Source organism: Chlorocebus sabaeus, chromosome X (genome assembly GCF_047675955.1).
Source record: "Chlorocebus sabaeus isolate Y175 chromosome X, mChlSab1.0.hap1, whole genome shotgun sequence".
Taxonomy (NCBI): domain Eukaryota; kingdom Metazoa; phylum Chordata; class Mammalia; order Primates; family Cercopithecidae; genus Chlorocebus; species Chlorocebus sabaeus.
In genome coordinates, this window is record NC_132933.1 from 67861509 (window position 1) to 67881168 (window position 19660).

The window sequence follows — 19660 nt, forward strand, 5'->3', positions numbered from 1 at the left end:
TGGTTCAACAAGTACTGAATACAATAGCAATAGCTGGAAATAGTCTACATTTCCAAAAATTTATGAAAATTTTACATTTATTTGATGGTAGTACATTCATACAACAGAATACTTATGACACCATTAAGAGTTCTGCCCAATGTCATCTAACTAGTCAGTCATGGAAGCAGGATTCAAATTCAGGCCTGATTCAAAAACATACTATTAATTGTGTAGATAAACCTTAGGGATGACTTAAAGTGGGAAGAGATAAAAAGCACAATGATGAATAGAATTAGTAACCACAATTACAGCTCAACAGGCTGGCATGATAAGCCAGATCAACAAGGTAAAATTTAAACAGGTATAAATATACCTTCAACAAGTCCAAAAAGTTCAAATGCCTAAGTACAGACTGGGATGAGGCATACCTTACTGGTAGTCCATGTAAAAAGGCTTAATGAATTTTAGAGAACCACATGCTTACTGTATCACGGTCAAAGGCTGCTTATGAGCATGGTTGATTTTGAGCGCTCAAACATAAAAACTAACACGATATTAGGCAGCATTAATAGAAATATAACATCTAGAAGAGGAGAAGTCAGAGACTGACTCTGTCCTGTAGCAGTCAAAACACCTTGGTTCATACATCCAAGTCATGGCACCAAAAACCAAAATGCTTTTTAAAAACAAAAACAAAGTACTTACACCTGAAGAAAACTATCCTGAACATGCTTGGCAGAGGCTGATCATGATAGTGAGGAACTCAGAGCTGTGATGTATGAGAAATGGTTGAGGCAACTAAATGCTTTAAAATGTTTATCCTGGAAGCAAAATTACTTAAAGTATAACTGATATTTAAAGGCTTGTTTTTTGAAAGAGAGAAGTTTTCTGTTTGGCACCAATGCAAGAGATACAGTACCAACAGGTAGAAGTGATTATGAGACTAATTTCTGTCTGACATAAGGAAAGGACCTTACATTAAATGAGAGTATTTAGAAAATGGAATGGGCTCCTTAGACTCCTTTATCTAGAGTTTCATTCACGTAGAAGATATATGGCCACTAAATGTGCCTGCTATAGAGGGAATTACAGTACCATACAGAAGGTTGATCTAGAAAGCATCTAAGGTCACTTCCAAAACTGAGATCTTAATGAATCTCTTAAACTGAAGTTTCCTAATACTGAATGTACCTGTATACGTTTTTCAAGAAAGAAAAATCAGACTGCCTAGAACGTCTAACACCCTCTACTACTTATTGATTATTCATTAAGAAAAACCACCAGTTGTTTTTCATTGGAGTTAGAATTTTAGATGTTTGAGTTACATATTGTCTTTTGAGATACTTCATAACTATTTCTCTCAACTTTTAAAACCTACCTAACAAAGACTTCTAAGACATTTTTGATGAGTAAAGATAATTCTAAAAAATATAGCTTTTGTGTTATCTTGATATTATACAAAGTTCATAAACCTTTGTAGGCAAATTACCTGCTCTGGTTTCACTAGCTGCTTTTTGGATTCCTCTTCTTTGACTGCATGTACACTTACAGATGCATATATCAGACCTGCAGGCATGGTTGTCAGTTTTCCCATCTGAGAAAGATATATCAAAAATACCTTTTTAGTTGAAAAGCTTTCCATCTTCCATTTCCTAATAAATTCTGGAAGAATCTCAGGTAATCTATTGGTTTCACTGTAATATATTAAATATTCAAACACTCCAAATTACTTCATACATTTTTAAGACACAGTTCATAAAATTATCTTCTCATACTGGATGGCAGAGTACTATTTTTACCTGTTTGTTAACTACTTCATAAGGAATATAGCAATATAATATTTATCTGGAATATTATTACATAATAATATAGCAATGTAATAATTACTAAAATCTGAGGGATGGAGTGGGATTGGTCTTGGTATTCATTCAGTCTACAAACATCAGTTGAACACCTACTATGTGCCAGACTCTGGATTTAGTGCTTAGAATATATCAGTGAACAAAACAAAGATTCCTGCTCTCATACAAATGACATTCTAGTAGAGAAGAGACAGGCAATAAACACAATAAACTATATGTTATATTACAAGTTGATAAATGCTCTGGAGAATGTAAAGGATAAGAGTGGTCTGGAGTACTGAGTGATGCAGGCTGCATCTTGAAATACAATTTATATTAACATTATCCATAAAAATGAATTATTTCTATTATAAATCCTTTGCCCCAATTTTCCCAGTGCATTCCCTTTTACCTGTTTCATGCTAAACCTAAAGCAAAAAGTGATCTTTGTTTTAGCTATAACTTGATTTGAATTAAAAATGCAGGAAAAGTACTGACTCTAAGAATAAAGTGTTCTAGTGTTATTCAGGTACCAAAATAATTCCCAAAGATTATCCATTCAGCAAGGCCAAGTGTAAAGCTTTCCAAGGTACAAATATTTTAACACTCTGATTCTTTAGAAGGGAAAGAAGCTTGCTGAATTTTGACAAAGGACATCATGAGGGAAGCAGTCTCCTTGTTTTACACACAAATAAAACTGTGCAACACCTGGAAGAATCATTGGCTAAAGGATTCTAAATGTTCTCCAATGACAGTGATAGTGCCTATACTTCATTTCTGACACTGTTTTTAATATTTTCTGAGAAGAGCAAGGGAAGCTACTCAGGCATCAATCAGTTAAGTAATTTCCTGTTTAAACTGGGCAGGACTCTGATTTAGATTGGGGCTGTAAAAATACAGGGTAAAATTAAGAGTCAACACTAAGAAGATAAGTTTTGTTTATTCTTCTCCCCCATGCCTCCTTCTAGTACAGGAAACACAGTATCACAGAATTATTTATCGATGCATGCTTCCCCAGTTGGTATTCATTAATGAAATAACAAGATTTCCACACCATACTTATGTCAGGTATAATTTAAATGTATATTAAAACTGATGCCAGCAAGTATGGTCCCCATGAACCAGGGAAATTTTGTTAATAAAAGCTCTATACTACAGGAAGGATGTAAAATTTTATAACATTTAAAAGCTTTTTTTGAAATACCTGACTAGACTTTACTTCTTCCTAAGAGACTACTCCCTGGATATAAGACAAATACTTTCAAAGTATGTTAATATCTGAATTTTTTCAACACACTAATGATCACAGAGTATACTCATGTTACTTCATATAATGCAATAATAATATGTAGACTATAAAATAATTTCATAGGTATTGCTTGATAATTATGATCTAGTTAGTATTCCAGATTATGGATTTACTCATTGAGCTCATAGCCTAAAAGTTAATATACCTTGAACATTGCCTAAGTACTTTCTCCACATTTTTTACTCTGTAAGGTAATAGGTTACCTTACAGTTACCATTCTTTCCTACTGTCTTCATAGATTCCTTGACTTTTATTGAGGAGGCAGTATGGCACAACCGAAAAAAAATATGAGCTTAGGGTCGGGAGTGGTGGCTCATGCCTGTAATCCCAGCACTTTGAGAGGCCGAGGCTGGTGGATCACCTGAGGTCAGGAGTTCGAGACCAGCATGACCAACATGGTGATACCTTGTTTCTACTAAAAATACAAAATTAGCTGAGCGTGGTGGTGCATGCCTGTAATCCCAGCTACTTGGGAGGCTGAGGCAGGAGAATCGCTTGAAACCAGGAGGCAGAAGTTACAGTGAGCCGAAATAGCACCATTGCACTCCAGCCCGGGCGACAAGAGCAAAACTCTGTCTCAAAAAAAAAAAAAAAATTATATATATATATATATATATATATATATATATATATATGCGCTTAGGAGTTAAACAGAACTTACTGTCTAAACTTGAACAAATTATTGAAGTACTTCAAGTTATGCTGCCCAGTATGGTAACTACTAGCCACATGTGGTCATTTAAATTAAAATTAAAATTATTAATAAATAAAAACTTCAGTTGCATTAGTCTCATTTCAAGTGCTCAATAGCCATAATGTAGACCACAGATATAAAACAAGTTCATCATTGCAGAAATTTCCAGTGGACAGTGATTTCTTAATTAGGTTAACTAAGTACTATTAGGTTAAATATCTGAAAAAATGTGTATGCCATCCTGTTGATTATCACAAGGATTAAATAAGGAGTTATATTAAAACGGCTTACATTTGGTACATAGGCAATTAAGTTTAGTTTCCCATTCCTTCTGTTTGCTGAATAAAAAAATTAAGTGGCTGTGCTTATTCCTTATTTTTCTTTTCACACGTATTGCATGTTAATCAGGCTCTAGTAAGAACAGTGAGAACAATAAAATCTATTCAACATATTTATTACCTCCAAATAAAAAAGGTCGCAAATTTTGTCAAAAGAAATCAGGAAGACTGGCACACTAGGGCATCTGCAAGTCTGTTATACTGGTGAAGTACATGTCACTGTCTTAAAGAGGGAAAGCTAATGGTACAGCACATTGAAAATGTTTGAACGAAGATTGGCAAGCTACAATTCTGGGCTAAATCTGGCCTGGACGCTAAGCTAAAAATGTTTTTAAAAAACATATTTAAAGATATGTAAAAACAAGAATATGTGACAAGAGATCTCATGCATCCTGCAAAGCCTAAAACATTTACCATGAGGCCATTTACAAAAAAAAATGTGCCAGCCTCCAATTTAGAAAACCAAATAAGATATTCAAAAAGTTATCAGAGTTTGGGGTGTTATTAAAAAACTTACAGCCTCATGAGGCTGTCATTAATCAAACAGCATTAAAATTGAGCAGAGATAATTGAGTTTTCACAAGAGGAAAGACCTTGACTTAAAACTATTTTTAACTCAAAATAACTCAAGTCAAAATTACAACTTATTTAAAATCAATGAGAGATTGAAAACTGGCTCTCCACAAAAGATAACAGGTCCTAAAACAGAATTCTCTCACATGGAAATTTACAAACAGCAGGGCTAAAAGATGAGTATGAGGTAACTTACCCATAAGACTCACCCTCTCCAACTGTTCCTGCAATAAAAATAGAGCTGATTCTTGTTATTTCCAGCAGTTTTATTCTATAAAGTAGCTGTGAATACTGATTTACAGAATACTGAACCATTCCTCCAGGGAAAAATGCAGGGTGAGCTTCCTGTGATAGCAAGTTTTTTGAAGGTTTTTTATCATGAACTGATGTTGAATTTTATCAAATGCTTTTTCAGCATCAATTGAAATGATTATACGATTTTGATCCTTCATTCTGTTGATATGATGTAGCACACTGACTGATTTGCATATGCTGAACCGTCCTTGCATCTCTGGGATAAATCCTACTTGGTCATCATGAATGATCTTTTTAATGTGTTTTGGAATTTGGTTTGCTGGTATTTTTGAAGATTTTTGCATCAATATTCATCAGGGATACTGGTCTATAGTTTTCTTGTTTGATGTGTTTTAATATCAGGGTAATATTAGCCTTGTAGAATGAGTTTGGAAGTATTCCCCTCTTCTCTATTTGTCAGAAGAGTTTCAGTAGAACTGGTATTTCTTCTTTAAATATTTGGTAAAATCCAGCAGTGAAGCCATCAAGTCCCAGGCTTCTCCTTCTGGGGAGATTTTTACTACGTCTTCCATCTCACTGTTATTTGCCTGCTCAGATTTTGGATTTCTTCATGGTTCAATGTTGGTAGGTTGCGTGTGTCTGGGAATTTATCCATTTCTTCTAGATTTTCCAATTTATTGGCATATAATTGATCATAGTAGCCACTAATGATCCTTTGAATTTTTGCAGTATTGGCTGAATGTCTTTTTCATCTATTATTTTATTTATTTGGGTGTTCTCTCTCTTTTGTTTTGTTAGTCTAGCTAAAGGTTTGTAAATTTCATCTTTTAAAACAATCATCTTTTTGTTTCATTGATCTTTTGTATTATTTTCTTCATTTCAATTTGATTTATTTCTGCTCTGATCATTATTATTTCTTTTCTTCTACTGATTTTGTATTTGGTTAGCTCTTGTTATTAAGAATTTTTGTTTGGGGAGGTGTGAAGATGGTTGATTAGAAGCAGCCAGTGTATGCTGCTCTCAAGGAGAAGATACACAGTAGCCAGTAAACACAAGCTCTTCCACTGAATCATCCAGGAAGACATGTTGGAATTCATCAAGGGAGCACCATGACGCACAGAGAGCAGAGAAGTGCAAGACAGGACAGCTGCCCACCCAGGACTGGCAGGAAGACAAGGGGGGTTCCCCACCACAGGGAAATGGTAAGCCAGCAAAAGCCCCCAGAGGCTCACACTTATGCCATGAACCTTTGCAATCCTGGACACAGGAGACCCCCACAGACCCTCTATTCCCAAGGCCTCCAGACTGACGCAGGCTGCCTGGAGTTTTCTGGGTGGGCAGAGTTGCCACTCAGGCACATAAGGATGCCCAAGGGCCTTGGACTCCTGAGCACTCTCGCACTAGCTACCATAGATCCACCAACAAGGGAGGCCAGACTCTCTCACATGCCCCCAGGATAGGGGCCATATTCATGGTGCTGAGGAATGGACGGACTGCAGGCTTTGCCTCTGCTACACCTGTCTAGGCAAAGACCACTGGCCTGCGATCCTAACACAATCACACCAACCCCACCTAAGAATTCAGGCCAATAGCAGCTCTGCAATTCTTCTGGGATAAAGCTCCCAGAGGTAACTGATAGGCCTGACATTTTGGCCAATGCCTCAGCCCCCACCTCTACTACACTCAGGCTGAGAAGGGAGAAGAGCCCAAAATATTGCTGGCCTCCAGCACACAGCAGCAGCCTTACAGAGAAGTGGCCAGATTATTTTCCATGCAGGTCTCTGCCAGTGCTACTCCTCACTGGGCAGAGCTTCCCTACCAGGGTCCCCAGTACAGCCACCCTACCCCAACCTGAGCACTTGGGCTGGCAGCAGCTCTGCATTTCCCTGGGATGGAGCTCCCAGAATTAATCAAGAGACACATCACTTTTACAATTACCGCAGCAAAACCAAACAACAACAAATCCAAAGGACAGCAACATCAAACATTAAAGGAACATCAGCCCACACATGAAAAAGAATGAGTGCAAGAACTCAGGCAACTGGAAAAGCCAAAGTGTCTTCTTACCTCCAAACAACCGCACTACCTCCACAGCAATGGTACTTAACCAGACGAAAGTGGTGGAAATGACAGACAAAAGGTTTAGAATATAGATAGGAATGAAGAACATCAAGATTCAGAAGAAAGTTGAAGCAAATCCAAATCTAAAGAAGTAAATAAAACGAGTTGAAAGATAAAATTCCCATTTTAAGAACCAAAACCAATAGAAAGAGCTGAAAAAACGTACTGTAAAAATTTCATAATATAATCAGAAGTACTAACAGCAGAAAAGACCAAGCTGAGGGAAGAATCTGAGCTTGAAGATCAGTTCTTCCAATCAACTCGGTTAGACAAAAACAAAGAGAATAAAAAAAAGGAACAAAACCTCTGGAAATGTGGAATTATGTAAAGAGACCAAACTAATAACTCACTGGCATCCCTAAAACACAGAGAGAAAGAGATAGTAACTTGGAAAACATATTTGAGAATATTGTCCATGAGAATGTCCCCAACCTCACTAGAAAGGTCGACATTCAAATTCAAGAAATGAATAGAAGCCGTATGAGACAGTAATATAAGATGACCATTCCCAAGACACATACTCACCATATTCTTCAGGGTCAATGTGAAAAAATATTAAAGGCAGCTAGAGAGAAGAAGCAGGTCACCTGTAAGGGGAACTCCATTAGGCTAAGAGTGGCCTTCCAGCAGAAATGCTATAAGCCAGAAGAGATTTGGGGCCTATATGCAGCATTCTTAAATAAAACAAATTCCAAACAAGAATATCATATCCAGCCAAAACATGCTTCATAAGCTAATGAGAAATAAGATTCTTGTCAGACAAACAAATGCTAAGGAAATTTGTTAACACCAGATCTGCCTTACAAGAGGTCCTTAAAGGAGTGCTAAACATGGAAATCAAAGACTGTTAGTGGCACCATAAAAATCCCCTTAAGTACATAGACTATTGATACTATAAAGCAACCACACAATCAAATCTGCATATTAACCTGCTAACAACATGATGACAGGACCAAATCTGCACATATCAGTGTTAAATTTGAATGTAAACAGGCTAAATGCCCCATTTGAAAGGCACGCAGTACCAAGTTAGATAAAGAAGTAAAACCCAATTGTATGCTGTCTTCAAGAGACCCATCTGATATGCAGTGACATCCATAGGGTCAAATTAAACGGATGGAGAACAATTCACCAAGCAAACACAATATGAAAAAGGGCAAGGGGTGCTAATCTAATTTCACACAAAAAAGACTTTAAACCAACAACGATCAAAAAAGGACAAAGAGGGACATTATATAATAAGGAGTTCAATTCAAGAAGACTTAACAATCCTAAATATATATGCACCCAATACTGGAGTACCCAGATCCATAAAGCAAGTTCTAGTTCTTAGAGACCTACAAGGAGACTTACATAAATACACAATAACAGTAAGAAACTTCAACACCCTGTTGGCAGTACTAGAAATATCATCAAGACAGAAAACTAACAAAGATACCAGGACCTGAACTTGACACATGACCAAATGGATCTAACAGACTTCTACATAACACTCCACCCAACAAAAACAGAATATACATTAATCTCATCTGCACATGGCACATACTCTAAAACTGACCACACAATCATCCCTAAAGCAGTTCTCAAAAAATACACACGCAAACAAACTGAAATCATACCAATCACATTCTCAGACCACAGTGCAATGCAATAAAAACAAAAAAGAAGTCAATGCCAAAATCTCTCAAAACCATACAATCACATGGACATTAAACAATCTGCTACTGAATTACTTTTGGGTACACAATGAAATTAGGGCAGAAACCAAAAAATTATTTGAAACTAATGAAAACAAAGATACAACATACCAGAACCCCTGGGACACAGCTAAAGCACTATTAAGAGGAAAGTTTACAGCACTGAAAATCCACATCAAAAAGCCTGACAGATCTCAAATTAACATTACCTTACATCACAACTAGAGGAACTTGAAAAACAAGAACCAACCAACCAAAAAGGTAGAAGAAAAATAATAACCAAAATCATAGAGCAACTCAATATAACAGAGATGTGAAAAATGATACAAAAGATTTAGGCGGAGCAAGATGGCCGAATAGGAACAGCTCCAGTCTCCAACTCCCAGCGCGAGCGACACAGAAGACCGGTGATTTCTGCATTTTTAACTGAGGTACTGGGTTCATCTCACTGGGGAGTGCCAGACGATCGGTGCTGGTCAGCTGCTGCAGCCCGACCAGCGAGAGCTGAAGCAGGGCATTGCCTCACCTGGAAAGCGCAAGGGGGAAGGGAATCCCTTTTCCTAGCCAGGGGAACTGAGACACACAACACCTGGAAAATCGGGTAACTCCCACCCCAATACTGCGCTTTAAGCAAACAGGCACACCAGGAGATCATATCCTACACCTGGCCGGGAGGGTCCCACACCCACGGAGCCTCCCTCATTGCTAGCACAGCAGTCTGTGATCTACCGGCAAGGCAGCAGCGAGGCTGGGGGAGGGGCGCCCGCCATTGCTGAGGCTTAAGTAGGTAAACAAAGCTGCTGGGAAGCTCGAACTGGGTGGAGCTCACAGCAGCTCAAGGAAACCTGCCTGTCTCTGTAGACTCCACCTCTGGGGACAGGGCACAGTAAACAATAACAACAGAAAGCTCTGCAGACGCAAACGACTCTGTCTGACAGCTTTGAAGAGAGCAGTGGATCTCCCAACACGGAGGTTGAGATCTGAGAAGGGACAGACTCCCTGCTCAAGTGGGTCCCTGACCCCTCAGTAGCCTAACTGGGAGACATCCCCCACTAGGGGCAGTCTGACACACCACACCTCACAGGGTGGAGTACACCCCTGAGAGGAAGCTTCCAAAGCAAGAATCAGACAGGTACACTCGCTGTTCAGAAATATTCTATCTTCTGCAACCTCTGCTGCTGATACCCAGGCAAACAGGGTCTGGAGTGGACCTCAAGCAATCTCCAACAGACCTACAGCTGAGGGTCCTGACTGTTAGAAGGAAAACTATCAAACAGGAAGGACACCTACACCAAAACCCCAGCAGTACATCACCATCATCAAAGACCAGAGGCAGATAAAACCACAAAGATGGGGAAAAAGCAGGGCAGAAAAGCTGGTAATTCAAAAAATAAGAGCGCATCTCCCCCGGCAAAGGAGCGCAGCTCATCGCCAGCAACGGATCAAAGCTGGACGGAGAATGACTTCGACGAGATGAGAGAAGAAGGCTTCAGTCCATCAAATTTCTCAGAGCTAAAGGAGGAATTACGTACCCAGCGCAAAGAAACTAAAAATCTTGAAAAAAAAGTGGAAGAATTGATGGCTAGAGTAATTAATGCAGAGAAGCTCATAAACGAAATGAAAGAGACGAAAACCATGACACGAGAAATACGTGACAAATGCACAAGCTTCAGTAACCGACTCGATCAACTGGAAGAAAGAATGTCAGCGATGGAGGATCAAATGAATGAAATGAAGCGAGAAGAGAAACCAAAAGAAAAAAGAAGAAAAAGAAATGAACAAAGCCTGCAAGAAGTATGGGATTATGTAAAAAGACCAAATCTACGTCTGATTGGGGTGCCTGAAAGTGAGGGGGAAAATGGAACCAAGTTGGAAAACACTCTTCAGGATATCATCCAGGAGAACTTCCCCAACCTAGTAGGGCAGGCCAACATTCAGATCCAGGAAATACAGAGAACGCCACAAAGATACTCCTCGAGAAGAGCAACTCCAAGACACATAATTGCCAGATTCACCAAAGTTGAAATGAAGGAAAAAATCTTAAGGGCAGCCAGAGAGAAAGGTCGGGTTACCCACAAAGGGAAGCCCATCAGACTAACAGCAGATCTCTCGGCAGAAACTCTTCAAGCCAGAAGAGAGTGGGGGCCAATATTCAACATTCTTAAAGAAAAGAATTTTCAACCCAGAATTTTATATCCAGCCAAACTAAGTTTCATAAGTGAAGGAGAAATAAAATCCCTTACAGATAAGCAAATGCTTAGAGATTTTGTCACCACTAGGCCTGCCTTACAAGAGACCCTGAAGGAAGCACTAAACATGGAAAGGAACAACTGGTACCAGCCATTGCAAAAACATGCCAAAATGTAAAGACCATCAAGGCTAGGAAGAAATTGCATCAACTAACGAGCAAAATAACCAGTTAATAACATAATGGCAGGATCAAGTTCACACATAACAATCTTAACCTTAAATGTAAATGGACTAAATGCTCCAATTAAAAGACACAGACTGGCAAACTGGATAAAGAGTCAAGACCCATCAGTCTGCTGTATTCAGGAGACCCATCTCACACGCAGAGACATACATAGGCTCAAAATAAAGGGATGGAGGAAGATTTACCAAGCAAATGGAGAACAAAAAAAAGCGGGGGTTGCAATACTAGTCTCTGATAAAACAGACTTTAAACCATCAAAGATCAAAAGAGACAAAGAAGGCCATTACATAATGGTAAAGGGATCAATTCAACAGGAAGAGCTAACTATCCTAAATATATATGCACCCAATACAGGAGCACCCAGATTCATAAAGCAAGTCCTTAGAGACTTACAAAGAGACTTAGACTCCCATACAATAATCATGGGAGACTTCAACACTCCACTGTCAACATTAGACAGATCAACGAGACAGAAAGTTAACAAGGATATCCAGGAATTGAACTCATCTCTGCAGCAAGCAGACCTAATAGACATCTATAGAACTCTCCACCCCAAATCAACAGAATATACATTCTTCTCAGTACCACATCGTACTTACTCCAAAATTGACCACGTAATTGGAAGTAAAGCACTCCTCAGCAAATGTACAAGAACAGAAATTATAACAAACTGTCTCTCAGACCACAGTGCAATCAAATTAGAACTCAGGACTAAGAAACTCAATCAAAACCGCTCAACTACATGGAAACTGAACAACCTGCTCCTGAATGACTACTGGGTACATAACGAAATGAAGGCAGAAATAAAGATGTTCTTTGAAACCAATGAGAACAAAGATACAACATACCAGAATCTCTGGGACACATTTAAAGCAGTGTGTAGAGGGAAATTTATAGCACTAAATGCCCACAAGAGAAAGCTAGAAAGATATAAAATTGACACTCTAACATCGCAATTAAAAGAACTAGAGAAGCAAGAGCAAACACATTCGAAAGCTAGCAGAAGGCAAGAAATAACTAAGATCAGAGCAGAACTGAAGGAGATAGAGACACAAAAAACCCTCCAAAAAATCAATGAATCCAGGAGTTGGTTTTTTGAAAAGATCAACAAAATTGACAGACCACTAGCAAGACTAATAAAGAAGAAAAGAGAGAAGAATCAAATCGATGCAATTAAAAATGATAAAGGGGATATCACCACCGACCCCACAGAAATACAAACTACCATCAGAGAATACTATAAACACCTCTACGCAAATAAACTGGAAAATCTAGAAGAAATGGATAATTTCCTGGACACTTACACTCTTCCAAGACTAAACCAGGAAGAAGTTGAATCCCTGAATAGACCAATAGTAGGCTCTGAAATTGAGGCAATAATTAATAGCCTACCAACCAAAAAAAGTCCAGGACCAGATGGATTCACAGCTGAATTCTACCAGAGGTACAAGGAGGAGCTGGTACCATTCCTTCTGAAACTATTCCAATCAATAGAAAAAGAGGGAATCCTCCCTAACTCATTTTATGAGGCCAACATCATCCTGATACCAAAGCCTGGCAGAGACACAACAAAAAAAGAGAATTTTAGACCAATATCCCTGATGAACATCGATGCAAAAATCCTCAATAAAATACTGGCAAACCGGATTCAGCAGCACATCAAAAAGCTTATCCACCATGATCAAGTGGGCTTCATCCCTGGGATGCAAGGCTGGTTCAACATTCGCAAATCAATAAACATAATCCAGCATATAAACAGAACCAAAGACAAGAACCACATCATTATCTCAATAGATGCAGAAAAGGCTTTTGACAAAATTCAACAGCCCTTCATGCTAAAAACGCTCAATAAATTCGGTATTGATGGAACGTACCTCAAAATCATAAGAGCTATTTATGACAAACCCACAGCCAATATCATACTGAATGGGCAAAAACTGGAAAAATTCCCTTTGAAAACTGGCACAAGACAGGGATGCCCTCTCTCACCACTCCTATTCAACATAGTGTTGGAAGTTCTGGCTAGGGCAATCAGGCAAGAGAAAGAAATCAAGGGGATTCAGTTAGGAAAAGAAGAAGTCAAATTGTCCCTGTTTGCAGACGACATGATTGTATATTTAGAAAACCCCATTGTCTCAGCCCAAAATCTCCTTAAGCTGATAAGCAACTTCAGCAAAGTCTCAGGATACAAAATTAATGTGCAAAAATCACAAGCATTCTTATACACCAGTGACAGTCAAACAGAGAGCCAAATCAGGAATGAACTTCCATTCACAATTGCTTCTAAGAGAATAAAATACCTAGGAATCCAACTTACAAGGGATGTAAAGGACCTCTTCAAGGAGAACTACAAACCACTGCTCAGTGAAATCAAAGAGGACACAAACAAATGGAAGAACATACCATGCTCATGGATAGGAAGAATCAATATCGTGAAAATGGCCATACTGCCAAAGGTAATTTATAGATTCAATGCCATCCCCATCAAGCTACCAATGAGCTTCTTCACAGAATTGGAAAAAACTGCTTTAAAGTTCATATGGAACCAAAAAAGAGCCCGCATCTCCAAGACAATCCTAAGTCAAAAGAACAAAGCTGGAGGCATCACGCTACCTGACTTCAAACTATACTACAAGGCTACAGTAACCAAAACAGCATGGTACTGGTACCAAAACAGAGATATAGACCAATGGAACAGAACAGAGTCCTCAGAAATAATACCACACATCTACAGCCATCTGATCTTTGACAAACCTGAGAGAAACAAGAAATGGGGAAAGGATTCCCTATTTAATAAATGGTGCTGGGAAAATTGGCTAGCCATAAGTAGAAAGCTGAAACTGGATCCTTTCCTTACTCCTTATACGAAAATTAATTCAAGATGGATTAGAGACTTAAATGTTAGACCTAATACCATAAAAATCCTAGAGGAAAACCTAGGTAGTACCATTCAGGACATAGGCATGGGCAAAGACTTCATGTCTAAAACACCAAAAGCAATGGCAGCAAAAGCCAAAATTGACAAATGGGATCACATTAAACTAAAGAGCTTCTGCACAGCAAAAGAAACTACCATCAGAGTGAACAGGCAACCTACAGAATGGGAGAAAATTTTTGCAATCTACTCATCTGACAAAGGGCTAATATCCAGAACCTACAAAGAACTGAAACAAATTTACAAGAAAAAAACAAACAACCCCATCAAAAAGTGGGCAAAGGATATGAACAGACATTTCTCAAAAGACGACATTCATACAGCCAACAGACACATGAAAAAATGCTCATCATCACTGGCCATCAGAGAAATGCAAATCAAAACCACAATGAGATACCATCTCACACCAGTTAGAATGGCAATCATTCAAAAGTCAGGAAACAACAGGTGCTGGAGAGGATGTGGAGAAACAGGAACACTTTTACACTGTTGGTGGGATTGTAAACTAGTTCAACCATTATGGAAAACAGTATGGCGATTCCTCAAGGATCTAGAACTAGATGTACCATATGACCCAGCCATCCCATTACTGGGTATATACCCAAAGGATTATAAATCATGCTGCTATAAAGACACATGCACACGTATGTTTATTGCAGCACTATTCACAATAGCAAAGACTTGGAATCAACCCAAATGTCCATCAGTGACAGATTGGATTAAGAAAAAGTGGCACATATACACCATGGAATACTATGCAGCCATAAACAAGGATGAGTTTGTGTCCTTTGTAGGGACATGGATGCAGCTGGAAACCATCATTCTTAGCAAACTATCACAAGAACAGAAAACCAAACACCGCATGTTCTCACTCATAGGTGGGAACTGAACAATGAGATCACTTGGACTCGGGAAGGGGAACATCACACACCGGGGCCTATCATGGGGAGGGGGGAGGGGGGAGGGATTGCATTGGGAGTTATACCTGATGTAAATGACGAGTTGATGGGTGCAGCACACCAACATGGCACAAGTATACATATGTAACAAACCTGCACGTTGTGCACATGTACCCTACAACTTAAAGTATAATAATAATAAATAAATTTAAAAAAAAAATTCTAAAAAAAAAAACCACAAAACAAAAATAATAATAATAAATAAATAAAATAAAATAAATAAATAAATAAAGATTTTTTAAAAAGTTGGTTTTTCGAAGAAATAAATAAGATTGAGAGACAACTAGCTAGACTAATAATGAAAAAATGAAGATCCAAATAAACACAATCAGAAATGACAAATGGAACATTACCACCAACTACATGGAAATACAAACAACCCCCAGAAACTATTATGAAATCCTCTATGAACACAAGCTAGAAAACCTGGAAGAAACAAATAAATTCCTAAAAATATATACCACCCAAGATTGAACCATGAAGAAATTAAAACTCGGAACAGAGAAATAATGAGTTCAGAAATTTAGTCAGTAATAAAAAGCCTACCAACCAGGAAAAAAAAAAAAAAAAAAAAACTTGGACCAGATAGATTCACAGCTTAGTTCTACCAGATGTATAAAGAAGAGCTGGTACCAATCCTACTAAAGTATTCCAAAAATTGAGGAGGAGGGACTCCACCCTAACTCATTCTGTGAGGCTAGCATCATTGTATACCAAAACCCCACAGAAACACAACAAAAGAAGAAAACTTCTGGCCAATACTCTGATAAACATAGATGTAAAAATTCTAAACAAAATACTAGAAAGCCAAATCTAGGAAAACATCAAAAAGCCAATCCATCATGACTAAGCAGGCTTTAAACCTGGGATGCAAGGCTGGTTTAATAGATGCAAAATAATAAATGTAATTAATCACATAAACAGAACTAAAAACAAGACCCTACGATCCTCTTAATAGATGCAGAAAGGGATTTCAGTAAAATTCAACAACCTTTGTCGAATGCATAGTTTGCAAATACTTTCTCCCACTCTGTAGGTTGTCTGTTTTCTCTGTTGATTATTTCTTTTTCTGTGCAGAATCTGTTTAGTTTAATTAAGTGCCATTTGTTTATTTTTGCTTTTGTTGTATTTGTTTTGGGGGTCTTAGTCATGAACTCTTTGCCTAGACTGATGTCTACAAGAGTTTTGACAATGTTGTCTTCTAGAATTTTTAAAGTTTCAAGCCTTACATTTAAGGCTTTGATCAATCTTGAGTTGATGTTTGTATATGGTGACAGATAGGGATCCATTTTCATTCCTCTATGTGTGGCTTACCAGTTATCCTGGCAACACTTGTTCAATAGGGTGTCCTTTCCCCACTTTATGTTTTTGTATGCTTTATTGAAGATCAGTTGGCTGTATTTGGCTTTATTGCTGGGTTCTCTATTCTGTTCCATTGGTCCATGTGCCTATTTTTACATCAGTACCATGCTGCTTTGGTAACTATAGCCTTATAGTATAGTTTGAAGTCAGGTGTACTAGTCTGTTTTCACACTGCTGATAAAGACATACCCGAGACGGGGCAATTTACAAAAGAAAGAGGTTTAATGGACTCACAGTTCCACATGGCTAGGAAGGCCTCAAAATCATGGCAGAAGGTTAAAGGCATATCTAATATGGCAGCAGGCAAAAGAAGAATGAGAGCCAAGCAAAAGGGGTTTCCCCTTATAAAACCATCAGATCTCATGATACTTGTTCACTACCATGAGAACAGTATGGGGAAACCACCCCATGATTCAATTGTCTCCCACTGGGTCCCTCCCACAACATGAACAAATTATGGGAGCTACAATGTAAGATGTGATTTGGGTAGGAACACAGCCAACCCATATCAACAGGTAATGTGATGCCTCCAGATTTGAAAAAGACACATACATACATGTTTATAGCAGTACCTTCTGCAATTGCAAAAATATGAATCCAACCTAAACAACCATCATCCAAGGAGTGGATAAAGAAAATGTGTTATATATACACCAGGGAATACTACTCAGCCATAAAACAGAATGAAATAACGGCCTCTGCCGCAACTTGGATGGAGTTGGAGGCCATTATTCTAAGTGACGTAACTCAGGAATGGAAAACCAAATATTGTATGTTTTCACTTACACATGAGAGCTAAGCTTCAGGAGAGCTAATACATAAGGATGCAAGACATAATAAAAATATAATGGGCTTTGGGGACTCAACGGGAAGGATGAGAGGGATGTGATGGAAAAAAGACTACATATTGGGTACAGTGTACACTGCTCAGGTGACGTGTACACCAAATCTCAGAAATCACTATTAAAGAACTTATCCATGTAACCAAAAACCACTTGCTCCCCAAAATCTATTGAAATAAAATTTTAAAAATACAATAAAATTCAACAACCCTTCATTCAAAAAGCCCTCAACAAATTAGGCATCAAAGGAACATACCTCAAAATAATAATAGCCATCTATGACAAACTCACAGCCAACAACAAACTGAATGGACAAAACCTGGAAGCATTCCCTTTGAGAACTATAATAAGACAAGGATATGCACTCTTTTCATGCCTAGTCAATATAGTACTGGAAGTCCTAGCCAGGAGTTAGGCAAAAGAAAGACATAAAATCCATCCAAGTATGAAAAGACGAAGTCTCTTCAAAGAAGATATGATCTTATACGTAGAAAACCCCATAGTCTCTGTCCAATAGTTTGTGGTTCTAATAAACAACTCCAGCAAAGTTTTAGGATACAAAATAAAAATTTGAAAAATCAGGAGCATTTCTATAAATTATCAACATCCAAGTTGAGAGCCAACTTAAGAATACGATACCATTCACATTAGCCATGAATAGAATAAAATACCTAGGAATACAGCTAACCACAGAAGTGAAAGATCTCTACAATGAGAACTATAAAACACTGCTGAAAGAAATCAGCGATGACACAAACAAATGGAGAAATAATCTATGCTCATGGGTAGGAAGAATCAATATTTTTTAAATGGCCACACTGCCCAAAGCAATTTACAGATACAATGTTATTCCTATCAAACTACCAACAACATTTCCCACAGAAGTAGAAACAACGATTCTAAAATCAATATGGAACCAGAAACAAGCCCAAATAGCCAAAACTATCCTAAGTAAAAAGAACAAAGCTGGTGTCATCACATTTCCTGACTTCAAACTATAGTGCAAGGCAATAGTAACCAACACAGCATGGTACTGGTAAGAAAACAGACACATAGACCAATGTAACAGGTTAGAGGTTAGAGAACCCAGGTTAGACATTAGAGAACCCAGAAATAACACAACTATAACCAACTGATCTTTTACAAACTCAACAAAAACAAGTAATGGGTAAAGAACTCCCTATTCAACAAGTGGTGCTGGGATAACTGGTGAGCCCTATGCAGAAGATTAAAACTAAACTTCTGCCTTTCACCATACACAAAAATCAACTCAAGATGGATTAAAGACTTAAAAGTAAAGCCTAAAAAAATAAAAACCCTGAAATTATCTAAGCTAGAAAATACCATTCTGGACATCGGCCTTGGCAAAGTTTTCCTGGCAAAGAAACCAAAAGCAATTGCAACAAAAGCAAACATTGACAAACAGAACCTAATTAAACTAAAGAGCATCTGCACAGCAAAAGAAACTAATAAACAGATAACTTACTGAATATGAGGAAATATTCACAAACTATGCATCTAACAAAGGTCTCATATCCAGAATCTACACAAAACTTAGACAATCGAACAAGCAGTAAACAATTTACCCCATTAAAAAATGGGGAAAAGACATGAACAGACACTTGTCAAAAGATGACATACAAGTGGCCAACAAATATATGAAAATAAGCTCAACATCACTAATTATGAGACAAATGCAAATCAAAACCACAATAAGATACCATCTCACACCAGTCAGAATGGCCATTATTAAAAAATCAAAAAGCAACAGATGCTGGTGAGGCTGCAGAGAAAAGGGAACATTATACACTGATGGTGGAAATATAAATTAGTTCAGCCACTGTGGAAAGCAATTTGGGTATTTCTCAGAGAACCTAAAACAGAACTATCATTTGACTCAACAATCCCACTACTGGGTATATATCCAAAGGAATATAAATTATTTTACCATATATACATGCAATCATGTGTTCACTGCAGCACTATTCACAATACCAAATAAATGGAATCAACCTAGGTGCCCACCAGTGGTGTACTAAATATACAAAATGAGATACATATACACCATGGAATACTATGCATCCATAAAAAAGAAGAAATCATGTCCTTTACAGCAACATGGATGCCGCTGGAAGCCATTATCCTAACTGAATTAATGCAGAAACAGAAAATCAAATACTGCATGTTCTCACTTATAAGTGGAAACTAAACAATTGGTACCCATGGACATATAGATGGGAACAATAGACACTGAGGACTAGTAGATGGGGGAGGGAGGGAGAAAATAATTGAAAAACTATTGGGCAATATGCTCACTA

General features: G+C 38.0%; 1 protein-coding gene across 5 annotated transcripts in view; it reads right to left on the reverse strand.

Moving 5' to 3' along the window:
* The window catches only part of APOOL (apolipoprotein O like), an 87718-nt gene that overhangs the window by 36098 nt on the left and 31960 nt on the right, over window positions 1–19660 (reverse strand). For 4 of the 5 annotated variants that reach the window (XM_007992179.3, XM_037989481.2, XM_073013542.1 and 1 more), the window contains one exon: window positions 1472–1576. In XM_007992179.3, coding sequence (XP_007990370.1) covers window positions 1472–1576 — 105 coding nt within the window. Of the gene's footprint in view, window positions 1–1471; window positions 1577–4933; window positions 4962–19660 lie in introns of all 5 variants that reach the window. The other variant, XM_073013541.1, reaches the window with a different exon arrangement.